Here is a 25035-nt window from a genome sequence, read left to right as displayed (position 1 = left end):
CCTCCAAAGGGTTCAGTTTAAGGCCAGAGTGTCCTTGGTCCTCAGCTGGGTGAAGTCTGACCTAGCCTTTCGAGGTAAAAGGTACGGTTTTCCTTATGTTTTACCAGAAGGACAAGGAATCCTGCCATGGATTGTTTTCTAGGCAGGGCACGATACGGTAACGATGAGCTCTTCTAAAAATTCTCTCTTTATTTATCAGTAAGTTCAGTGAGTTCTAAAGGTAGATTTTAATATTTTAAGAGTGGACACAAAGTAATATGTTTGAACATAACTTTTATAAGGCGCTGATATTTTCTGAAGTTTAATGAAAGAATGTTTGTGTGACCCCCCTCCATAATAATGTGGATTCAGGAAATAAAAGCAAAAATATTGATGTATGTGCAGTTCAAATAACATTTCATTTATAACTCAGCTATAGGAATTGCTTAAACCTGATTTATGTATAGTTTGAATAGATTTTGAAAGAAGAAAACTGCCTTTGTGGAGAGGGAAAAGGCATAGATTCTTTTGGAAAATTTTGTGAAGTAGAGTTCCTTAGAATGGTGGCATCAGAGTAAAGAACTTATGGGACGAATACGTTTTACTTGTCAAAATGAGCAATTTTCTCACAGTTCTCTGACTGTGACTTGTTCTGTGGTAGAAAGCAGAGGCCACTTTGCCATATGGAGTGCTGGTGTAAATAAGGAGTTCTTCACGGCATACTGCACACACAGAACTGAATCTTCACCATCATACCCGGGGCTGTAATTCCTTTTCTGAATTTACACACTCCAAATATAGACTAGTCTCTACCAGCGCCTTCCTTTCTGGAGACTTCAGTGCTGAATCAACAGAACTGCCTGAGCCAATACTTCTCACCTTCCCGAGTTTTCCCGAAGGCAGAAATCCCTCACAAGCCACGATCCTTTGTTTATCAGAGTCTTTCCTCACTCCTGTCATGCTATTGCCTGTCTCAGCCAATTCTGCCTCATGCATACACCGCTTTCCTTAGTTTTTGCCAGTTATTCCCTGACTCGTGTACAACTTTCTTCTGTGACAGCATCCTTTTCTTTGTTCTGGTGGAAAACCAAAAACATTGCAATAATTACACTGATAAGTATGAAAACACTGGTAAGACTGGCGTTACTAAAGTGAGGAAGTTACATGTGTTAACAAAAGCCCGGGCCGTCTTCGTCAGCGAGGTTCTTGAGGGACTGAACAGTCGCCTTTAAAATCTTCACTTCAATTACAATCTGTCACTCTACCCTTATCTAAATAAATGAAAAAGCTCAGTACTTAAAAATAAATAACATTATATCTTAGTCTGTTTTATTCTTTTTCTGTATTTCAAATACTAGTTTTCCATATATTGTATTTCTGTTATTTTGTACTTCATATGTCCTGTATTTCAGCCTCATCAAAGGTTAAATTGATGTTTCTGGGCTAATCTGGAAACCTAACTACAGTTTGTTTCACTACATCTGCAAGAAAATATGTTCAAATTCCCACTGACTGACTTGTACAGGGGCTTTTAAAACACAACCCGATCTAAGTTGCAGACACACTGTCTTTTGGTCTTTGTTACTTACTTTGTCCGCAGGCGACAGCATGAATCTGTTTGCAGGTACTCATCTTTGTGCTGGCAAGTACATTTTTTCACAGTGCTGGGTTCAGAACATCATTTATTCCTTGCTTTCTTCACTAGATGGTCGAATGTCTAATATGTAAAATGTGCTGTTTTAGGCCTAAGGGATATCCAGAAATGAGATTATGGCCCTCACAAAGTTCCCACTGTGTGGGAGAACATAAACCGGAAAGCTGCGCAAATGTGTGTAAAACGCCCTGGTAATAGACGAGATGCAGCGAGGCTGCACAGCACCATTCGAGCAGGTAGCCAGAGGTCTGCCTCGTCTCCAGGCTCAGACTGGTTCTCTGGAGAGAACAGTGCTCCAGCTAGAAGCTCAGGAGTGGGCAAGAGTTAGGAGAGGAAAGGACTTGAGAAGCGAGGGGCAAAGATAGAGCAGGAAGTGCTCCCAGTGGAGGGAACACATGTTTAAGGACCGCATTTGCTCCGTTAGTTACTCTTGACGACTGTTTCCACGAGTGACCACCGTGTAGCTGGGAGACTTTTGGCCTATCAGGGGTGTCCAGCCCGTACCCTGCAGGCCACATGCAGTCCCGGGTGGCTGTGAATGCAGCCCAACACAGCATCGATAATTTACCTGAAACCTTTTGTTATTGCTCATCAGTTTGCAGTAGTGTTTGTGTATTTAATGTGTAACCTAAGATACCTAACTCTTCTTCCAGTGTGGCTCAGAGATGCCAAAAATTTGGACACTCAAAGCATACCATGAAAATTAATTGTAATCCTACAAGAAGAGAAAAAGGCACCTATTTCACAGGCAGTTGTACCCCTTTTTTTCAGGTATGAAGTACTATTTAAGCCCTGACAACTACCCTGAAGATGGAATTATAAATATGGCAACTTTCCTGCGGGGCTTTGAAGACAAGAGGATAAAGCCCGACAGGCCTGAAGACCAGCTCAGGAAAGAGAAAAAGAAAATTCTGTTCTCCTTCTGTGAGGTGTGCAACATCCAGCTGAACTCTGCAGCCCAGGCCCAGGTGCACTACAACGGCAAATCCCACCGCAGACGCGTCAAGCAGCTGAGCGATGGGCAGCCTCAGCCCCCGGCTCAGGGCGGAGGGCCGCTGCCGGCCAGCCCCAGCCCCAGCTCCAGCACCAGCACCAGCACCAGCACAGGTAGGCAGGAGCGCTGCATCGTGATAACATGTACTCTTTTCCCTTACAGGTAAAATCCAAGAGCTCTTTGTTACTTTCAGTATAGATTTACTATTATTGTATACATATTACATTAGCAAGAAATACACACACACACACACACACATTTTGTATATTGGATCATGGGCTTGGCTCTGTCCCCAGAGGAAGTGAACAATGCTTGAAGTATTTTGGATGTGTTCAAAATGGATCAGTGGTATCAGTTTTCCCCTGTCTGTAAAATTAGGCTGTGTTGGGTTTTCTTTGTCTGCTTTTATGGGGTAGCATAGTACTCAACAGTATATGAAAAGCTGCAGCTCTATTTATCATGTCCCATGATGCAAGAAAGGAGTGTTAATCTTGTGTGTTAGATTTGCTACACTCTTCTAGAGAGTTGCCAGCCATGGCTGCTTCTGTGCAGGCGGTTCCTACAATAGGAACAAACATTGTCAAAACCAGCAAGGCTGACGTCTGAGGTGTCCGGCACCACCACAAGCACTTCCCCTCGCCTCTCGCTGCTCACCCTTCCCTGTGGGCTGGGTACCGGCAGACGCTAACGGGTTTTCCCGTTCCTGCATCTGCCCTGAATTCTGAGTCTTATCCTTGGTCAGCACCTCGTCCTCCTCCACGTTGCTGGTCATCGGGTATCTCCACTGGGATATAGGGGTATCATAATTCCACATCAGGAATATTACAGGAATATGTGGAGTTGACTGTGATTCATGGTGAAGATGCCTACACAAAGTGGACCTCCTACCCAGGTTTACCTGGGAGGCCAAGATAAGCCCCCTCCTAAATGTGGGGGGAGAGCTGCACATCCCACACTAGCAAGTGTTTGCCCTGGTGTCGGGGCTTCGGCCTGAAGTGAGATGGTGCAGAACGGCCATTTGTCGGAATTTCATTTGGTGCTTACGTAGTTTTTGGTTTTGTGAAGTTATGACATGATCCTTATTAAGGTCCAATATAAATTGTTTATATGCATACTGTAGGTACATATTTTTTTATATTTCAAGTTAACCTAACTATTTCTTTACCAATTTAATTCCATTAAATCATTTCCCCAATTGATACTTATCATACTGTGAAAGACAGGTGAATTTACAGGATATAAGATGCACACTTACTAAAATACTAAAAAAATCACTGCTTTCCTGTTGCGTTTATGTATTATAATTATAAGAACTCATAATTATAATACATAAACATTAATGTGTCTGTAGTTTACATATTAAAATAATTTATGTATTAAAATATAGTTGGCATTAGATTAAAACTGATTACAGTCTTATATCTAAATCAGAGAGCAAATAACCCTGAGAACAGGTTTGAATTACAGCTGTTAAAGTCCACATATCTATCCTGAAGCGAGGTTAACCTACAGCTTCTGATCAGTAGTGTTAGTAGCTACCGTTCATTGAACACTTTCTAATGTTCTGGTCCTAAGAACTGCGTAGGAAGTTTCTCATTTAATCCTCTCATCAACCCTGAGGTAGGTACTATGATTATCCGTGTTTACAGACCAGGCTCAGAGAGGTACAGTCATTTGTCTGGCTCCATGCGGCACAGCTGGAAATGGCAGACCCACGCTCCAGCCATGTTCCATTAAGAGTGAAGCCATCATTCTTCGTCACTCGTTCGTTGCAGTTTCCTGCTGTGCGGTGGTGCTCAGGTTAAATTTGGACCTACGTGCTGTCATGCAGTCGTGGTCAAGAATAGCTGTTTTCACAGCAAACTGTTTCACTTTGGTATGTCTTGAAAACAGAAATGTAAATCTCCACTATTGTTCTCCCATGCTAGTGCAAATGAAATTAGCTGGCTGATATAGAATTTGGCAAAGATATAAACAAATAATTATGCATATATTCTATAAGTAAAACATGGCTCATCATATAGATTAGCACAATATATTAATATATAGAAAAATGGGCAAGAAAAGGAGACAGATTTTCAAGTGTGTATTTTAGGCATAAAGGACAATTTTCATATATTGAAAATACAGTCAATGATCCATTCTCAGAAGACTTGGGTTTAGCATGTGATGAAGGCAGTTTACTTAGCCTCTGAAAATGATTAGCATTAATCATCCCATCTGAAAAAAAATAGGTATAATACTATGTCCTTTTAGAATTAAAACTTAGACATACATGTGTGTATAAAGATGATTATGAGATGATTTATAGTTCCAAAATATTAGATGTATTCTGAATGTCCAATAGGAGAAAGACGAAGCATTCTAATGATGTGCTTATAAGTTGAACGACAGAAACCGTAGTCATTAAACATCACATTTCTGAGGAAGACCTAGTGACCGGGGAACTGACCCCGTGCCAGGGGAAACAGCAGGAGCTTGATGGAGCGTACCTGAGGGTTGCCGTGTGTGCACACGCATGTTCTACTGTTTGGAGTCTCAGTGAGAAGCAAGCCTGACATGGTTTTATTTTTCACTTTCCTCAGTTTTGATCTATCACATATCTGTTTCCCGCTGGATAGCAGTTCCCTTCACACCTTCTCTGCCCATAACTTCTCACTTTTGTGTATTCAGAGGGACTCTGAGTTAGAAGATTCTATTCTATTTATAAAAACTTCGCGTTGTTACCAAATTAAGGCTTGATGAGACAGACCCTGGAGTTTAGAGTGGGGTTTGGGGCACAGCGAGTCTCAGGCTGCTGCCCCGCCCCCCGCCCTCTCATCCAGATGCCGAGGACCGTGGAGGAATGGGGGGGTGTCTCTGCCTTCTGGCCTTGGCAAGGTGGCCATGCTCTTCTTGATAAAGGAGCGCTCTTCCTCTTCTCGTTGTCCCTGTGGGTGACAGGTGCTCCTCGCAGAGTCTGGGAGTCCCTGAGATTTAGCTGCTTCTCCCAGCTCACCCCAGTTGGTCATGAAAGGCTCCATTTCCCAACCACATGTAGCTCTTTCCCACACATTGTGGCAGTCCTGGCAAGATTGTTTCCTCTCTTCTCATCTCCATACCAACCACTAGGGCCTGAGGGCACGCAGAGAATCAGTCAGACAACTGTCATTCCTCTTGAAAACCCAGAGGTGCTGGGGCCCAGGCAGGGAGGGGTGGAGGGGGTCGGTGGAGGGGCCCTCCACATTCTGTGCCCTCTGAGGCAGCCCAGGGGCGGCAGCAAGCCCACCGACAAAGCAGGCACCTAGTCGGGGAGCCAAATGCCAGACTCCCTTCTCCCCCAATTGCTTGGCTGTAGGGGATGTTATGGGATGAACTGTGTCCCTCGCAAAAAAAAAAAATATGTTAGACTCCTAATCCTCAGCACTTCAGAATGTAACCTTATTTAGAGATAGAGCTTTTACAGAGGAAATTAATTTAAAATGAGATCATTAGGGTTGAGTTGACCCTAATCCAGTGTGACAGATGTCCTTATAAAAAGGGAAGATTTAGACATAGGCCCAGGCACACACAGAGTGGAGACGATGTGAACAGACACAGGGACCAGAGGGCAGTCTACACACCACGAAGAGAGGCCTGGAGCCGACTCTTCCCTCCGAGCCCCCGGCAGGAGCCAGCCCGCCACGCCTTGCTTTCAGGCTGCCTCCCCTCCAGAACTGTGGAGTAAATGTCTGTTGTTAAGCCACCCAGTTTCTGGTCCTTTGTTACCACAGCCCGAGCAGACTAATAGAGGAAGGAAGGTAGTAGCCCCTCCCCTCCCCAGAGGAGAGAAGATGTGGTAGTAGAGGTAATTTTCCTAAGAACCGTTCATTTCAGCCCACCCTCCTCTCTGTCAGACTTCTTATGGCGCTGGGGTGGGCAGGGGTGGGGGTGGGCTTCAGAAGGTGGTGATTGGGACTTGAACCATTTCTGAGTGACCGACTGACAGCTAACCACTGACAGTCCTTCCACGACACTTAGAATTCAGGGTGTTTACAGAACTTTTAGATCTCAGCTTCTGGAAGAACAGGAGGGTTCTCAAAGCACACTAAAACCAACCTGTGTGTGCGTGTGTCTCAGTGTACCAATATAATTTGTTTCCTGGGAGCTTCATGACGTGCAGCAGCCAGATCCCCTTTTCCCTTTCCCAGTGCTGTCCCTAGCCAAATATTGCTAGGATACTCTGGGCTGCAGGCAGGAGAATCAGAAGGGAAGCAAAGAGACCTTACATAACTTAGCCTGCATGGGAAGGACCCCAGCTCCTTTTCCCATCCAGTCCCGAGGGGCGGGTGGAAACTACATGTGGCTTCAGACAAGGTAGTTGCATACTTGTATCCCTCAAACGGTCCACCAAGAGAGCAAGAGCCTGGTGTTCCTGGCCCCAAGTCTGGGCAGGTGGACCCAAGGCAGTCTCCTGGTTTTCTGTGGGCTTAGTGAGCACGGAGGCTGCCAGGTGGAACTGGACACTGCCGAGTGGCTTCTGAGAGGGGCAGGGAAGCAGCCTTTCCTGTAGTCCGGGTCGGAGCTGTGGCAAGGGAAGGTTTCCAGCACACCCTGAGCGTAGTGCAGGCCTGCCTGAAGCGCCCTCACAGTTGGGGACAAGGGCTCGCTCCACAGTACCAGCATGGGTCAATAACCAAACACCAGACAGAAGTAAAAATCTCTCAGGAGATGCCTATGTGCGGAAGTGACAACCAGTTCAGTTTGTAAACCCTCCTACGTGAGCCTTGGCACCACTAAAACCCATAAGCACCCTCGGCACCCAACCCCGAATCTCGATGCAGCTCCGGGGAAAGAGGTACTCTCTATACCGCCTTCTCGAGAGTAAGTTCCTGTTACCGTGGAGTGTGGGGTTTGTGCAAGACAAGGAATTCGTTATTAGTAGGTGTACCTTTAAAGATTTTTTTTTTTTTGGCTAAAGGAAGTTTTTCAAATAGAAAAATGATAAAAGAAGGAGTCTTGGAGTTTTAAGAAGGAAGGAAAACAATAGAAGGAAAAATATCGGTTCACACAATGAACTATATTAGTCGGGGTTCTGCAGAGAAACAGAATCGTTTGTATATTTGTGTCTATATACATATATAATAAAAATGTTTAGTATAAGTAACTGGCTCACAGTGGCAGAGGTTGACGCGTCCCACGATCTGCAGTCAGAAAGCGAGAGACTCGCGGGAGCCGATGCTGCAGTTCCAGCCAGAGGCTGGCCGCCTTGAGGCCCAGGAAACTCAGGATGAAACTGAAGTTCCAGGTCAAAGGCATCCGGGAAGGAAGACATCCTTCTTGTTCAGGAGACGGTCAGCCTTTTGTCGTATTCAGACCTGCAGCTGACGGATGAGACCCACCCACACCAGGGAGAACAGTCTGCCTTAGTCCATAGATTTAAATGTGAAATTCATCCAAATTCAAACTGACAGAAATACCCAGAATAATGTTTGATCAAATATTGGGACACCCTGTGGCCCATTCAAGTTGACACATAAAATTAATTCTTACACTATCCTTTACATGATTGAAGCAAACACTATAACCATATGATACTCAAGACAATATTTAAAAGTGGAGAAATTAAAGGGACCTCAGTGGAAGTAAGGTTTTTGTGCTTCATATGAAGTGGCTAAATGGTGATACCAGTAGATTTTCATAAATATGTTTATTTTAATACCCCAGAGCAACTATACTCTGGAGACTATAAAAAGAGGTACAATCTAAAAGAATATAAATAAATCAAGGTGGAGTCTTAAAAAAGTATTTATGTAACCCACAGGATGACAAGAAAAGAGAATCATAGAAATGAGAACCAGAGGAAACAAATGGAAAACAAGTAAAACAACAGTAGACCTAAGCACTGACATATTAATAATTACCCTAAATGTAAATGGTCTGAAAATATCACTCAAAAGACAGGGATTTTTCAGAGCAGATTAAAAAAAATCACCCAGTTCTATCCTGCCAACAAGAAATCACTTTACATTTCATGACATAGGTAGATTGAAAGTAAAAATATGGAAAAGAATATGCCATGCAAACAGTAATTAAAGAAAGTTAAGAGTATCTACATTAATACCTGATAAGATAAACTTCAGGCAAAGAAAGTTACTAGAGACTTAGAGAGATATTACATTATGATAAAAGGTTCAACCCACCAGGAAGTCAAAGTGATCCTAAATCTTTATGCACCAAACAACAGAGTCACAAAGTACACGAAGCCAAACAGATAGAGCTGAAAGAAGAAATAGATAAATCCACAATTATAGTTGAAGACTTCAACACCCTGCCCTCCACAACTGATAGAATTACTAGACAGGAAATCAGCAAGGATATAGAAAATCTGAACACCACGACCAAAGGGATCTAACTAATGTATATAGAACGCCACCCAACAAGCAGAGAAGGCATATCGTTTTCAAGTGTCCATGGAATATTCATCAGGAAAGAACACATTCTGGGCTACACGACAAACTTCAACAGACTTAAAAGAGTTGTAATCATACCTAGTATGTTCTCTGACCATAATAAAGCTAGAAATCACAATAGAAAATCACTGGGAAAATTAAGCAACATATCTCTTTTATATATATATATATATATAAATTACTTTATTGTTGTTCAATTACAGTTGTCTGCGTTTTCTCCCCACCACTCAGCAACATATCTTTTAAGTAATCCATGACTCAAAGAGTTAAAGGAAATAATTCATAACTCAAAGGAAATAAACACATATAACTGGATGAAAATGGGAAAACAACATATCAAAATATGTGGGCTATAATAAGACAGTGTTAAGAGAGAAACAGCATTAAATGAGAAAAGGTCTCCAATAAATAAGTCCCTACCTTAAGAAGCTAGGAAAAAAGAGAAAAAATAAACTCAAAGCAAGCAAAACTGGAAAAACCTGAGTAAGTTTGGTAGACTTCATTCATGTCAACATTCATGATTGTGATATAATTCTATAGTTTCACAGAATGTTACCATCAGTGGGGGCTGGATAGTGTTCAACAGAAACTCTCTATATTACTTTATCCAACTGCATGTGAATTTCAAATTGTTTCAGTAAAATTTTCACTTAAAAGGTGATAATAAATGTAAACACCTAAAATGCCCAGTCATCTAGTAGCATTATCAGAGAATGTAATGAGCAAAAGTTGGGAGGTTGGGCTTTCTAAAAGTGATCAAGTGTCTACTTTTAAGAGGTTACTAAATTACAATCTTTTAAACAGGTGTGTCAAGAGAATATAAATATCCAAATAATTAATGACAGTACGGCTTGCTAAAAATAGTAATATATCTCCATATAAGCTAGGTATGGCACAGAGGCATGGTTAATTTTACAGAGGTCAGGGAAGGCTTCCTAGAGGAGAAGTTATTTGAGGTGAATATTCAAAGGTAAGTTTCAAGTTATTCAAGGAAAAACAATTCCAGGCAAAGGGGACATCAAAGCAAATGCATATAATAATGAATTATTATGCAATGATAAATTATTATGTAATAATAGCTTATTATTACTGGAGTGAAATATTATTGGGCTAAAGGGGAGAAGATCCCTCTGGCAAAGTCGAAAGCAGCTGGGACAGAAAGAGTCTTCCTCATCCGGTGAGAGCAGATGCGTAGGGAAAAACACTGCTGCCCAAACACGCATATCAGAAAGTAAGGAGCGGCTGCTGGAGTTTAGGGGTCTCCTAAGTTCTCTTGTTGTTGTGCTCTGGTTTATGTCAAGAGCACATACACTGTGCCCAGGGAGAGCTGCAGCCTCCCCCATCAGGTCCAGACATCCCAGCTTAGGTGTCGTTTCACCAGGACACCACGTGGGTGTGCAGAGGTTGTTTTCCATGTCCCACATAAAACTTTGAAGTCCAAATGAAATGGACCACATTTATTCTCTGTGTGTGGTGGGTAGTGGCCCTCATCCTGCCCTCTGCTGTCAATGGCTGAGACCTATTCTTTATCCTGGGTGCCTACTGCTGTAAAATTTCCCATTCTATTCACCCTTTCATTCTCTGAGGTGGGTCTGAATTTTAAGAATTTAAAGCAGTTGGTAAGTGACTCATTGATAATCCAACCCAGTGGTTCTCAAATTTTACCTTGCATCACAATCACCTGAAAATGTGTTAAAATGCAGATTTAAGGGCTCCATCCCAGGAGTTTCTGATTCAGTGGGCCTGGGGCAGAATCAGAGGACTTGCATTTCCAACAGGTTCCCTGATGATGAAGAAGCTCCTGTTCCAAAACCACACTTTGACAACACCAATCTAACACATTAAGGAGGATTCATACCCAGAAAAGGAGCTTCTTACCTTAAATAAATCCGTAAGTGGAAAATGGTCAGAAAAAAGAAAGGTGGCCTTCTTGTGTATCTTGTCTTCTCCTGGGGCGTCCCCTGGCCATGGAGACAGAGGAGTGATGGCATGGAAATAGAGCGATACAGCAGCCCAGCCTCATCGACCAATCCTCACACCTAACCTTAAACTTTGTAAGGAACATTTCACCTTCTTCAGCACCATAAAAACGGCAAAGGCAGGCTGAAAGCCTGTGGTTAAGTGGACAGATGGGGCCTTACCTTGTGGCAGGTATTGTGCAAAGAGGAATCCCTCAATTGAATCCTCATAACGGATTTATGAGGAAGGTATATTACCATTGCACGCAGTGTGGGTGAGGAATAAAGAGGTTAGATAACAGCTGGACTTGGAATAAGGTAGCCTGATTCTGTGGCCTGATTCCTCACCATTCTGTTATCACCCTTCATCCAGGGATAGAAGTTAGGCTGAACAGCAGGTGTCTAGTTTGTGCTTACATTTTACTGCTCAGACAGAGCGCTGATGTGGACGTCGAATCAGAAAACAGAAGTTCTCTCTCCGGATACAGCCTATTTATGCAGTAAGGCCAGCTTTTGCTGTTTAGTGATAACCTGATACTCTGATATGCTCTCCCTTCCAATCAGGAGGTAAATCACCAAATAGAGTAGTAAATGGTCATTTGCATTTTATTCTCATTGTGTCCCTCAAGGAGCATTTGTGCCTGTCACGGAGAATCAAGTTGCCCCAAGGATTCTGATGGGGAGGATTGCTTGTATGTCGGGGCTGTTGGGATCCAAGTTTCCTCAGAATGGGAAGGAATTCTCCCTTAGGAGGTGACCTCTGACCCCTTGGCACTAGTTTGGCACAAAAGTAGTTGATTAAAACTATAAAACATCATGCTCAGAGTATGGAGGTTCTGCTGAACTGGGATAAGAGAAACACATCTCTACTTGATTTTGAGGTGCACTGGAAATACAGGTTATTATGAAATTTCTGAAATAATGACTTCAGTCCTCACAACCCAACAAGATAGGTTATCATTTTCCTCATATTGTGAATGAGGAAACTGAGAATTAGGGAGATTTTGAGACCTTTTCTAAGACCACAGTTTCAAAGTCTAAGATCTGTCTTGCCCTCTACATTACCTCCTATTACCCCTCATACCTTTTTGATACATCTTTCTCACAAAGTAAAAATGAAAAGAGTTGGTGACTATTCTGTAGTTATCTAATGTTTGTTTTTCTTTTCCCAGTTGCATACTAACTAAAATGCACATTTTCTTTCTCACTTTCAATTAATTCTGGAAGAATTTCAGATCACACTTAAGGTTAAGCTTTTAAGACTGAACAGGATTTAGTGAAGGAAAGACAGCAGAGGAACGTGATTCAAGGAGGTAGTGAGAATGTTTAAATAAATCTTTAATTGAGAGAAAGCTTGGCATGTCTAAAAACCTGAGATTTGACTGAAACTGAGTGAGAGAATTAGAACAAGAGAAATTGAGAAGATAGAAGACATTAGACATTTTTTTAAAATAATGCTTTATTTTAATCATGATTCTGTGGATCAGAGATTGGGGCTGGTCTCAGCTAGGTGTTTCTCATCCTGGATCACTAGAGGTCACCCAGGTAGCCAGCACATTGACTGGGCTCGATGGCCTAAAGTGGCCTCACACATCATCTGTTAATTGGTGCTGACTGTGTGCTGGATCATGCTTGCCAGTAGACTGTGTCTTTGGGTTGCTTAGACTGGGCTTTGTCACACAGAGGTCAAAGAGCACCACTGGAAGACCACAAGAGCAGTCTGCCTTGTTTTGGTCAGTCTAGTCACAAAACCAGTCTATATTCTGGTGGTGGAAAAACATACTCTGCATCTCCATACGAGAATATGAAAATACCTTTTATTTTGCCTTGGGAATTTTGAACTGAGCTTGAGTAATTTTAAGTTGAAGACACTCTGGAGACAGGGGGAAGAAAGTAAGGATGATAAAACCAGAGGATTCGGGAGCAGAAAGTAGAACTAAAGGTTTGGAGGGAGAGAGGATGGAGATCAAGATTGGAATATGGGTTGTCTATTGGAGTGGAGTGTTCTTTGCTTTGTTGCCATAATCTGCATTTCTCTTTGATGCTTCCGGGATCCTCAGCAGTTTATTTTACCTCTCTCTTCTAATGAACTCTTACTTTTATTCCTATTCTACATTAAAGAAAAAGCTTATCGTGTCGGAGCACTGCAGTAGGTATTATGATTATTAAAATGTGTGTATGAACTTTTAAATACATGGGCCATCCTCCTACTGCATCTTATACGTATTTAAAATATGAAATTTATCAGATCAAAGATGACAGTGGAGAAGGTAGTTGTTATACTTAACCTCCTCCCATGACTAAGCTGGAATTACAACTAAAATACAAAGCAGGCAACCTGAATAACCAATTGAAGACTAACTGAAGACAAGTCTTCTAACTTTATAGAAAAAAACTACATTGAGACTGGTAGGAATGGTGGAGATGCGACAAGGGCTGGCCACACTACAAAAGGGCTGGTCCTGCCCCATCGGTTGACAGCTCCCAGAGAGGTAATTGAGCTGCGGGGATTCCACCTGAGAAGTATGGGGTCTCAACCTCAAACCAGGTTCTCCAGTCCAGACCACCAGAGCAGGGAAGAGGCACCCACATAACGTCTGGCCATGAAGATCATCAGGGAAAGATGACTCTGCTAGAAACACAGATGCCCTCTTAAAGGGCCAGCTCACAAAATCTCTTTCACAGCCACTCATCCTGAGCTCTGATGGAGAGAGGGTGGAATAGGCTAGAGTCTGGGATTTGTGGCTCAGGGAGAGACCTGAAGGGATAGATGCCAGGATCTCTGTGCTGAGTCATACTCCCACATTGCAGATGCCATCTTTCTTGGAGGGAGCACTTCCTTCCATATAGCATCGGCCTGAGGAATGCAATAGTCCCCCTCTCTGGACTCCTTGTCACCCCACTCTGCAGAATTTGCACCCTGCTGAGTAGTCAGCTGCCTGTGCATGGCTGTAGAGATCTAGAAAGACTAGAGGATGTCAGTGACTGACTTGTGTGGCTTCTGGGCAGGGTCCATTCCCTCCACTTTCCTGTGAATTTAAAATTTGCTAGCTGTACTTTATGGGCTCCCAGTGGCCCCTCCCTCCCAACTCCTGGTGGCTGTGCCCTCCTCAGGTCTGGGCAGAATCTGGGACAGACTAAGTTATGGGCTCTGGAGTGATGGGCACTCTCCCCACCTTCTGCCAAAACTGACTGGCACCTCTCCCTCAAGGGAGACCCTCTAGTCCGATCCTTCCAAATGCCAGCAGCACTACCCTGCTCAGATCAGGCTCCTGGAAGAATCTGGTATGAACTGAGTTGTTTGGCTCTAGGATGGGGGCCATTTTCCTCACATTCCCACCTGGTGTGAGAGCCTTCCCTTCACCTAGCCGAATCTTGGTATATTTGGGCCTGATAACTGGATCAAGACAGCTCACCCTGACAACTTCCTGAGACCCCACACCACCACAAAGGTGTGTGAGGACCCAACCAGTGGCAGCTAAATGTGGGACATTTACTGAGTGGCATCAGACCCAACATAGGCCAAGTTTGAACCTGTGTCAGTCTGGTGAATACCACTCATCTCTACCTGATGATTCACTGAGAACCTACCTCATACAACTTGAACGCTGTCAGAGGTGCTTTCAGTGACTGAGCCTAACAGGCAGCCGGCAGGTAGAGGCAAATGGAGGGAAGTCTTGGGGTACTTTGGGACTTTTGCCGGCTTGCCCCTAGGCCTGGTATTGGTTAAAGCCAGCCTTGGTGAGCAGCTTGGTCCTTCCCACATGCAGCCAGACCCAGCGAGGTAGCAACAACCTGTGGATTGCTTTATACCTAAAAACAGGTTGTCCAGGGAGAGTCACAGGCAACTTCTTACATAGGGCTGCATCAGAGTCCCTCCCAAAAGGCCCAAGAACTAACGCATCAAGTGGTCAGCTTCAGACAACATCAGAGCAAAATCCAGTTAGCTTCACAAAGAACATATCCAAAGGGAGATCTCAGCGGGCACCTAGACCCTGCTGAGGCAAAATCTGCTTGGTGTAGTCAGAACCTGCACTGAGGTATGGGTCATTGGTCACAGTTAGCCAGCCTGAGGGTTGACTCATGCATGAATGGCCAATAGCAATCAAGACTCAATTATAATAGGAGGGCTTACATAACCCACACAATGGACACTCCTGGAGCACCCAGTTCGGGTGATCAAGGAGACTGCCACTAGATCTCACAGGACACCTACTACATAAGGCCATTCTACCAAGACTGGGAGTCACAGTAGATCTATGTAATGCATAGAAACAAACATAAATAGGCAGCTAAAATGGGGACACAAAGAAAAGTGCTCCAAGTGAAGAATATGAGAAATTTCCACAAAAGGAGCTAAATGAAATTGAGGCAAGTAATTTATCAGATATAGAGTTCAAGGTAATGGTTATAATGATGCTCAACAGTGTGAAGAAGGACCCAGAAACCATAATAAAGGGCCAGTCAGAAATGAAGAATATAATATCTGAAAGGAAGATAACACAGGAAGGAATAAACTGTAGGGTGGATGAAGCAGAGGACTGAATGAGCAACTTGGAAGACTAAGACCAAGAATAAGACACACAAGCCCAGGAAGTGCAGAGAGTCTCAGACCAGTTCCACACCAAGACATATCATAATTAAAATGGCAAAAATTAAAGACAGAGAGAGAATCTTAAAGACAGCATGAGAAAAACAATAAGTTATGCACAAGGTGCTTTCAGGAGACTGACAGCTGATTTATCTACAGAAACATTTCAGGCCAGAAAGGATTGTGAGGAAATATTCAAAGTGATGAAATGCAAGGACCTACAACCAAGACTACTTTACCCAGCAAGGCTATCATTTAAAATTGAAGGAGAAATAAAAAGCTTCCCAGACAAGAACAAGGTAAACGAGTTTGTTACAACCAAAACAGTATTTCAAGAAATGTTAAAAACCCTTCTTTAAGAAGAAAAAAAGAGAGGGAAATAGTTAAAAAATTAAATATGCACTTATCAATAATCACATTAAATGTATATGGCTTAAATGCTCCAGTAAAAATGCATAAGGTAGCAAAATGGATAAGAAAACAAGAGGCCATCTCAGAACAAAAGATATACACAGATTAAAAGTAAAAGGATGGAAAAAGATATTTCATGAAAATGGAAATTAAAAAGCTGGGGAAAATACTTACATTTGGTAAAATAGACTTTAAAGCAAAGTTTATAGTTAGAGAAAAAGAAGGACACTACATAATGATAAGAGGAGAAATCCAATACAATGCTATAACTCCTGTGGATATTTATGCACCCAACATAGGAGCACCTAAAAATGTCAAATAAATCTTGATGGATAGAAAGGGAGATGCTGACACCAATACAGTCATAGTAGGGAATTTTAACATGTAATTGTCATCAATGGATAGGTCTTCCAGACAGAAAATCAACACGGAAACAGTGGTTAAATGGCAGACTTGATCAGATGGATGTAACTGATATCTTGAGCATTTCAACCCGAACCAGCAGAATATAATTCCTGTCAAGTGCACAGGGAATATTTTCTAGGATAGGTCACATATTAGGACAGAAATCAAGTCTTGATAAGTTTAAGAGGGTTGAAATCATATCAAGCATCTTCTCTGACTACAATGCTGTGAAACTAGAAATCAATCACAAGAAAAGAACTGAAAAACTCAGAAAGACATGGAGGCTAAACAGCATGTTACTAGGCAATGAATGGGTTAACACTAAGATCAAGGAAGAAATCAAAAGATATCTTGAAACAAATGAAAATGTGGCTACAGCAACCCAAAATTAATGGGACACAGCGAAAGCAGTCCTAAGAGGAAAATTATGCAATCCAACATAGCATTACAGGTCTATTTAAAGAAACAAGAAGTATCTCAAATAAACAATCTAACTTTATACTTCAAGGAACTAGAAAAAGAAAAGCAAACAAAGCCAAAAGTAAGTAGAATAAAGAAAACAATGAAGATCAGAGCAGAAATAAATGAAATAGTGTGTAAAAATATTGCCAAAAACCAATGAAACCAACAGCTGCTTCTTTGAAGAATGGCAGACAACATTAACCAACTTTTAACCAGAATCATCAAGAACAAAAGACAGAGGACCCAAATAAATAAAACCAGAAATGAAACGAGAAGTAAGTAACAACTGACACCAAAGAAATAAAAAGGATTATAAGAAAATATAAACAACTGTATATCAACAAATTGGGCAATCTGCAAGAAATAGATAAGTTCGTAGAAACATACAGTATTCCAAAACTGAATCAGGAAGAATAAAAAAATCTGGATAGAAAAATTATGATATTGAAGCCATAATAAAAAAACTAAAAAAGGGGTGGGGCACTGGACCAGATGACTTCACAAGTGAATTTTGCCAAACATTCGAAGAGGAACTAACATCTCTTCTCAAACCATTTCAAAAATATCAAGAGGAAGGAAGATTTCCAAGCTCATTTTACAAGGTATTATCCAAATTTCAAAACCAGATAAAGACACTACAAAGAAAGAATCTTGTAGACCTGATAAACATCACTGCTAAAATCCTCAACACAATATTAGCAAACTGGATCCAGCAATACATTAAAAAGATCATACAGCATGATCAAGTGGGATTTATTTTAGAAATTCAAGGTTGGTACAGTATCCACAAACCAGTAAGTGTGATATACCCTATAAACAAAATGAAAGATAAAATCACATGATCATATTAATAGATGCAGAAAAAGCACTTAATAAAATCCAGCACTCATTTATGATAAAACTCGTAGCAGAGTGGCAGCAGAAAGAATATATTTCATCATAAAATGGCCATATATGACAAACCCATAGCCAACATTGTACTTAGTGGGCAAAAATGAAAAGCATTTAGATCAGGAACAAGGATGTCTTCTTTCACCACTCTTACTCAACATAGCAATATGTTGAGTCCTAGCCATAGCAATCAGACAAGAAGAAGAAATAAAAAGCATCAAAATTGGAAAGGAAGAAGTAAAACTGTCAGTTTTGCAGATGACATGATACTATAAAAACAGAACCCTAAAGATTCCACCAAGAAACTACTAGAACTGATAAATGAATTGAGTAAAATGGCAGGATAAAAAATAAGCATCCAGAAATCAGTTTGCATTTCCATATGCCAATAATGAACTACTTGAAAGGGAAACTAAGAAAACAATCCAATTTCCAATTGCTACAAAAAAATTACCAGGGAATAAATTTAATCCAGGATGTAAAAGACCTGTACTTGGAAAATTATAAGACACTGAAGAAAGAAATTCAAGAAGATACAAATAAGTGGAAGCTTATACCATGTTCATGAATAAAAATAATTAGCATCATTAACGTGTCCAAACTACCCAAATCAATCTATACATTCAATGAAATTCCTACCATGATACCAATGGTGTATTTCACAGGTCTAGAACAAATAATTCCAAAAACATGGTACCAAAAGTGACCCCAATAGTCACAACAATCTTGAGAAAGAAGAACAAAGTTGGAGCAATCACTCTACTTGATATCAAACTATACTATAAGGCCATAGTATCAAACCAGCATGGTACTGACATAAAAACAGACATATACATCAATGGAACAGAATAGAGAGCCCAGAAATAAACCCATGCAATTATAGTCAATTAATATTTGACAAAGGAGCCAGGAACATACAATGGGGTAAAGATAGTTTATTCAATAAATGGTGCTGGGAAAATTGAAAATATATGTGCAAAAACTAAAACTAAACCACCTTCTTACAACATACACAAGATTAAACTCATAACAAATGAAAGACGTAAATATTAGAATTGAAACCATAAAATTAATGAAGAAAACGGGCAGTAAAATTTCAGACATTATTTGTAGCAATTTTTTTCCTGATGTCTTCTCAGGCAAGGGAAACAAAAGACAAAATAGGCAAATGGGATTACATGAAATTAAAAGTTTTTGCACAGTAAAGGAAGCCACAAACAAAATGAAAAGACAACTCTTGAATGGGGGAACGTATTTGCCAATGATGCATCTGATAAAGGGATTAATATTCAAAATTTATAAAGAGTTTAGAAGATTGAACAACAAAGAAAGAAATAATCTATTTAAAAAATGGGCAAAGGACCTGAATAGACACTTCTCCAAAGAGGACATACAGATGCCCAATACACATATGGGAAGATGCTTAACCTCACTAATCATCAGAGAAACTCAAATTAAAACCAGAATGAAATATCATCCCACACCTGTTCGAATGGCTATCATCGATACATCAACAAACAAGTGCTGGTGAGGATGTAGAGAAAATTGGACCCTTGTGCACTGGTGGTGGGAATACAGATTGGTGGAAAGCAGTATGGAGTTACCTCAAAATATTAAAAATGGAGCTACCTCATGACTGACTCAGCATTTCCACTCCTGGAAATATATCTGAAAAAACCCAAAACACTAATTCAAAGAATATATGCAACCTTGTGTCCGTTGTAGTGTTTTTGACAATAGCTAAGCTTTGGAAGCAACCCAAGTGTCCATCAGTAGATGACTGGGTAAAGAACCTGTGCTACATTTACACCATGGAATGCTACTCCATTGTATATACAGAGGGAAGTCTCACCTTTTGGGACACTATGGATGGGCCTGGAGAGTATTATGCCAAGTGAAATAAGCCAGTCAGAGAAAGACAAGTACTGTATGATTTCACTGAAATATGGACTCTAGTGAACAAAATAAACTAACAAGGAAAACAGAAACAGACTCATTGACAGAACAGACTGACATCTGTGAGAAGTGGGGTGAGTTGGAGGCTGGGGTAAAAGGTGAAGGGATTAATAAAAAAACTGGATAGACACAGACAATAGTAGGGTGATTACCAGAGGGGAAAAAGGAATGGCAACTCCGGGGAGGTAGAAGAAGGTAAAGGGGCAATAAATGGTGTTGGAAAGAGACTTGACTTCAGGTGGTAAACACACAATATGTATGTATATGAACACACAAAATACAGATGATGTATTTTACAGTTGCACACCTGAAACATATAATTTTATTAACCAGTGTAACCCCAATACATTCTATTTAAAAATATAAATAAATAAATAAAATGTAAAATGTATCCACGAATGGGTTCTCACACATTTTTGAACCTTAGAACTTTAAATTGAAACTGTAACACTATTGATTTACCACAAGATGGTGCCACAAGTATATTGAAAGTGAGATACTTCCTCATTTCTAATACTGTTAATATTTTGCTGGAATTTATTAATGAGTATGGAGAGCAGAGAAATACAAAGAGGTGAGGATATGTGGGCGGGAGCAGGCTCTTTTGACAGACTTTTTATGAGCATCTTCCATCATTAGGCAGAATCTATAGGAGAGATGTCAGGGTGTGTGTTTGGGGGACAGAGTGAGAGTCACAGGAGTGAGAGAAAGGAGATTTTTCTTCAGGTTTCAGGAATAAAAATTATTACTTAAATATCTAGTATTGCCCTCTGTCTATGAAAGTTATCATTCATCTTAAGAGATATTAGATATGAATGTAAATGTAATGACACAAACTTAGGTTTGTGAGAAAGGTGCAGAAATGGGGCTAGAATTCATCAGTATGGTAATGTCTCTTACTTTTGCCTTAGAAACATATGTTCTAAATGCCTGTTTTTCTTAATTTTTGATGAGTCAGTTTTCCATTTATCATTCGACCAAGAAATCTTTTGCAAAATCTCTGTGCCACAGTGAAAGCACAAGTCATTGATAAAGTAGTGATGAGTTTCTACAGTAAGTGCACTAGGTAAATAAAACATTTTAGGGTTTAGTGGAGGTTAGTGGGTTAAATTACTTCCAATGCACTTATTTCCCTAGAACCCTTAATTGTAAGTCCATAAAAATTTTTCATGGAAAAATCATTTCACAACCCATTTTTTACGTAGAGCCCGTGTGTCTTCCCATAGTTTTCTGTAGAAGAACGGGCTTAGAAGGGCAAAAAAGTTCCTTGTCAATATACCAAATAGGACTCTTGAAAAAAGGACATTTGATTTATTTGGTTTAAATTCCAGATCCTTAGGGGAGAGCCCAAGAATTGTCTCTTGGAAGAATTCAGACCCAGTGATGATACAGTAAAAGGAATATTGAGATACTTTTCTGACTCTTTGTGACCCAGGATTGATCACTAAGTTTCCAAGTGTTTTTCTAAATCTGAATTTTATTTTTTCAAAAAGGGCAAAGTGTGTGCTCTGCATCTGTACTCCCCGGGTAGATTTAATTGAGATTTCTGTTGTAGGGTTTATTGAAGCTAAGGAGGTTCCATGTGAGTGAGAGTAGAGCTTGGAAACAGGTGAAAGCTCAGGTTACAACTCCAATCTCCCAAAGCGCTTTCGGTCAGCAGCCCAGTCATTTCGGGTAATGTCAGAAATATGGAACTACACCTATGGTGGACCCGAAGAAGTCATTAGAAATAAGCTTTGTATTTTTTCTGTACATGCATTTTTAAAATGCTAAATATGGGTGTCAATTATATAAGAACAGAACTCTAAGGAATTGATATAAAGGAGTTTGAATGGAACTTTTATCACAAAAGAATTAAAAGGGGCATTTGGCCCATTTTTTAGTGAAGGACTGATAGGCTTTTACTTTGGACTATGAACTTCTACATACCTTTACTAACAGATAAATGTTTTACATCAAGCCTTGATTTTTAGGTTTTAAACACCAAGCGCTGACACCTTTCAGTGTGGAACTGACTCTTGGACAATTATGCCAAGTGTTTGGTGTGGCTGAGCGGTTTGAATCATTGAACACCCACTTAAAATCCTGGTGTCATCTTAGAATAGAAGTGTAAGATATTTGTGTGTGAATGTTTGTTACCTATTTTGAACTAATCCGGGGAGAAAGATTTGGTGGCTGGCTCCATAGAAATTCAAATCAGCCCGTGGATTTCCTCACCGTGGGTGTAGTCACTTGACTGTCCAAATCGCTTCACACACATGTTCTACTTTCATACCGTGGCAGCACCAGAGCCAGCCAGACCCTGAGATGCCCTTCCAAGTTAGGCATCCCTGCGGAACTGTACAGCTGACGTGGAGCTGGTTCTTCAGCCAACTGTGAAATAGGTTTGCTTTTTCTCCCAATTAGACAAGAAGTTTGGAGGAAGTGGGTAGGCTGGTTATTAGTATTTTTTTTTATATTATGGGCTGAGTGTGATGGAATTTACATTATGTTGACCCGCTTCATTGTAAGAGCCAGCCAGCCCTCTGGTGAGCCTGCCTTTCCATCAAAAGTCTTTTGCCTCCATGTGCAAGAGGTTCATTTTTCCCTTATGTGAGGTATAAGGAGATGCTGATTTTGGTCCTGGTGAGTTACCCACTCTAGGTAATCAGTTACATTGTTTTTAACCCTTACCCGAGGACATTTTGTTTTCATTGCTTTTGGAGAGAGGGGAAGGGAAAGAGGAAGGGGGAGAGAGAAACATTGATGTGGAAGACAAACGTGGATTGGTTGCCATTGTTACACGCCCAGACCAGGAATTGCCCAGACCAGTGATTGAACCTGCCACGGAGGCATGTGCATGTGCCCTGACCAGGAATCGTACCCACAACCTTTCAGTTATGGGATGACATTCCAGCGAACTGAGCCACATAGGCCAGGGTTAGAATCAGTTACTTTCAGAAGTTGTAGTAATTCCACCAAACCACCAGGGCACTATTTGAGTGGCTAAAGAAAGAATTCACCAAATTATGTTGTACTTTAAAAAAACAAATAAATGCAGTTTCTTTCTTCGCATGGAAAGTAACTTTGTATTATAGATACTGAAATTAGATGCATACGTTCTGCTCTAGTTTGTATGGTGAACAGAAAGACCAGTGTTCTAATAAACACCTGCAGGACAACTCCTCACTGCAAGTCTGAACCCCAAAAGGCACTTAAGAAATGCCCTTTTATTGGGGGGATAACCATAGGTTTTTTTTATTTTCAAATAAAAATTGTATGTGTTAAGTTGTACAACATTATTTGATTTACATTTGTATAGTGAAATGATTACTACTGTCAAGCCAATAATGCATATCCATCTCCTGACATAATCGTTTAATTTGTGTGTGGTAAGAGCACCTGAAATCTCTATTAGCAAATTTCCAGTGTTCAATATAGTATTATTAACTGTAGTCATAGTGTTGCACAGTAGATAGCTAGACTGGTCTATTCTATATAACTACAACTTTGGACCCTTTGACCAAGATCTCTTAGAAGATGCTGAATGATACAGGTCCAAAGTCTTAGGTCCACAATAGTCAATGCTCTGTTAAAGTTTGTTAATGTGCTGATTATTAAAAAGGTATTTGGGGAAATACACTCACAGGAAAATTCCAAGTAAATACTTTGTAATACTTTCTTAGGAATATATCTTTTTAAAGATTTTATTTATTTTAGAGAGAGGGGAGGAAAGGAGAAAGAGGGAGAGAAATATTGTGCAGTTGCCTCTCATGCGCCTCCTACTGGGGACCTGGCCTGCAACCAAAGCATGTGCGATGATTATGAATTGAACTGGTGACCCTTTGGTTTGCAGCCCATGATCAATCCACAGAGTTACACCAACCAGGGCAAGAATATTTTAAAAATAAATTTTAAAGTTAAATAATTTGAATATTGATATAAAGAATATTACTACTTTTTTTTGTACATGTGGTTTTGAAGAAATCCTATACCAAATAGTGTATAATTTACAAAAATAAAATAGGGCCCTTTAGTTTATGAGATGAAACTCATTTTTTTGTTTCTGACGTTCTTACATATGTTAACATTATAGATGTTTTGTTTTGAGGGACATTGAGAAGAAGGTGAGATCACCCAGTGTTTTACGCTTCATTCTGAAAATGTATTTTTTCTTTTCAAATTTTCTTTTCAAAATTGTAAGTTAAGTTGCTAAGAGGAACATTTATGTCAAGTGCCTTTCACATTACTGGGTATAAATTAGGTAACCAATGAGTAGTTGATATTATCATTATGTTGGTTTCTTGCCACAATAATTCTGAATGGCTTCTTCTTGCCTTTTGTTCCCGTGTCCCAGTTTTGTCATTTTGCATTATAGCTGCCTCTCTGCTCTGCTTTGTGTCTCAGTCTGATCAGCACCTCCTCTCAGATTTTTTGCCCATCCTATTAAAGCAATGCTAATCTTCAAATCTCTTGCTCAAGCAAGAGAACATTTGCTTAGGTACCATTTTCTAATCCTTAACCTTATAACAGTTTAGATAAACATTGCTACAGATCCATAATCTCTTACCTACATTTCCTAAAATCCAAGAAGCTATGGAAATGAGGAGGTGTTATCATTCATATCGATGGCAAAACTCGACGTGATGTGAAGTTGATGGTAGTGTTTGTGTATCCCACGTAGCATGTTTTGCGTTAATGTTAATGTGTCTGATTATAGAGTGTGTCCCCCGACTCCATGGAGGCATTACATATCATGTTACAAGCAGAGTATTATCTTTTAAAATTTGAAAGCATTTCAATCCTGAAATACATCTTGATGGCGAGGGTTTTAGATAAGAGTTAATTAAGGGCCTATTGTCAAATATTCAATATTATGGTTTCATTTTAAATGTTTATTACTAAGGAGGTGCATGTATGGAAATAATAAAAAGAATTTTAGGCACACAGTCTCTCATGGACTATTTTCTGAGACAAGAGAAGTACAGATAAAGAGAGAAAGAAGCAGAACATTCAGCAGTTGCTGAACCAGTGATGTCCAATGGCATTTCTCATAATACATTCAAACAAATGTCCTAGGGGCTTCATGGGGCACAAAGCAAATGGAATTCAGGCAGTGAAAGTAGATGTGCATTCTTCTATGATGTGGGTACACACACACACACAAGTGTGGGTACTCACGCACACTCGTAGGCATGCCCACTCATGTACAGCTGTAACTGTCTCAGATGGAGGGTGTCTAACCAGCAGCCTATAAAAAGTCAGCTCCACACATAGGGATACAATGAGGATACTTATGCATTCGTCACGTTTAACATCACTCC

General features: G+C 40.5%; 1 protein-coding gene across 2 annotated transcripts in view; it reads left to right on the top strand.

Annotated features, from left to right (window-relative positions):
* ZNF385B (zinc finger protein 385B) overlaps positions 1-25035 on the top strand; it is a 360011-nt gene that overhangs the window by 78983 nt on the left and 255993 nt on the right. For both annotated transcript variants that reach the window (XM_053665124.1, XM_053665125.1), the window contains exon 2: positions 2405-2740. In XM_053665124.1, the coding sequence (XP_053521099.1) occupies positions 2407-2740 (334 nt within the window). In that variant the 5' untranslated portion in view covers positions 2405-2406. The remainder of the gene's footprint in view (positions 1-2404; positions 2741-25035) is intronic.

The sequence above is a fragment of the Artibeus jamaicensis genome, unplaced genomic scaffold (genome assembly GCF_021234435.1).
Source record: "Artibeus jamaicensis isolate MK-2021 breed Jamaican fruit bat unplaced genomic scaffold, CSHL_Jam_final contig_391, whole genome shotgun sequence".
Classification (NCBI taxonomy): Eukaryota; Metazoa; Chordata; class Mammalia; order Chiroptera; family Phyllostomidae; genus Artibeus; species Artibeus jamaicensis.
This window is presented reverse-complemented; position numbering and strand designations above follow the sequence as displayed.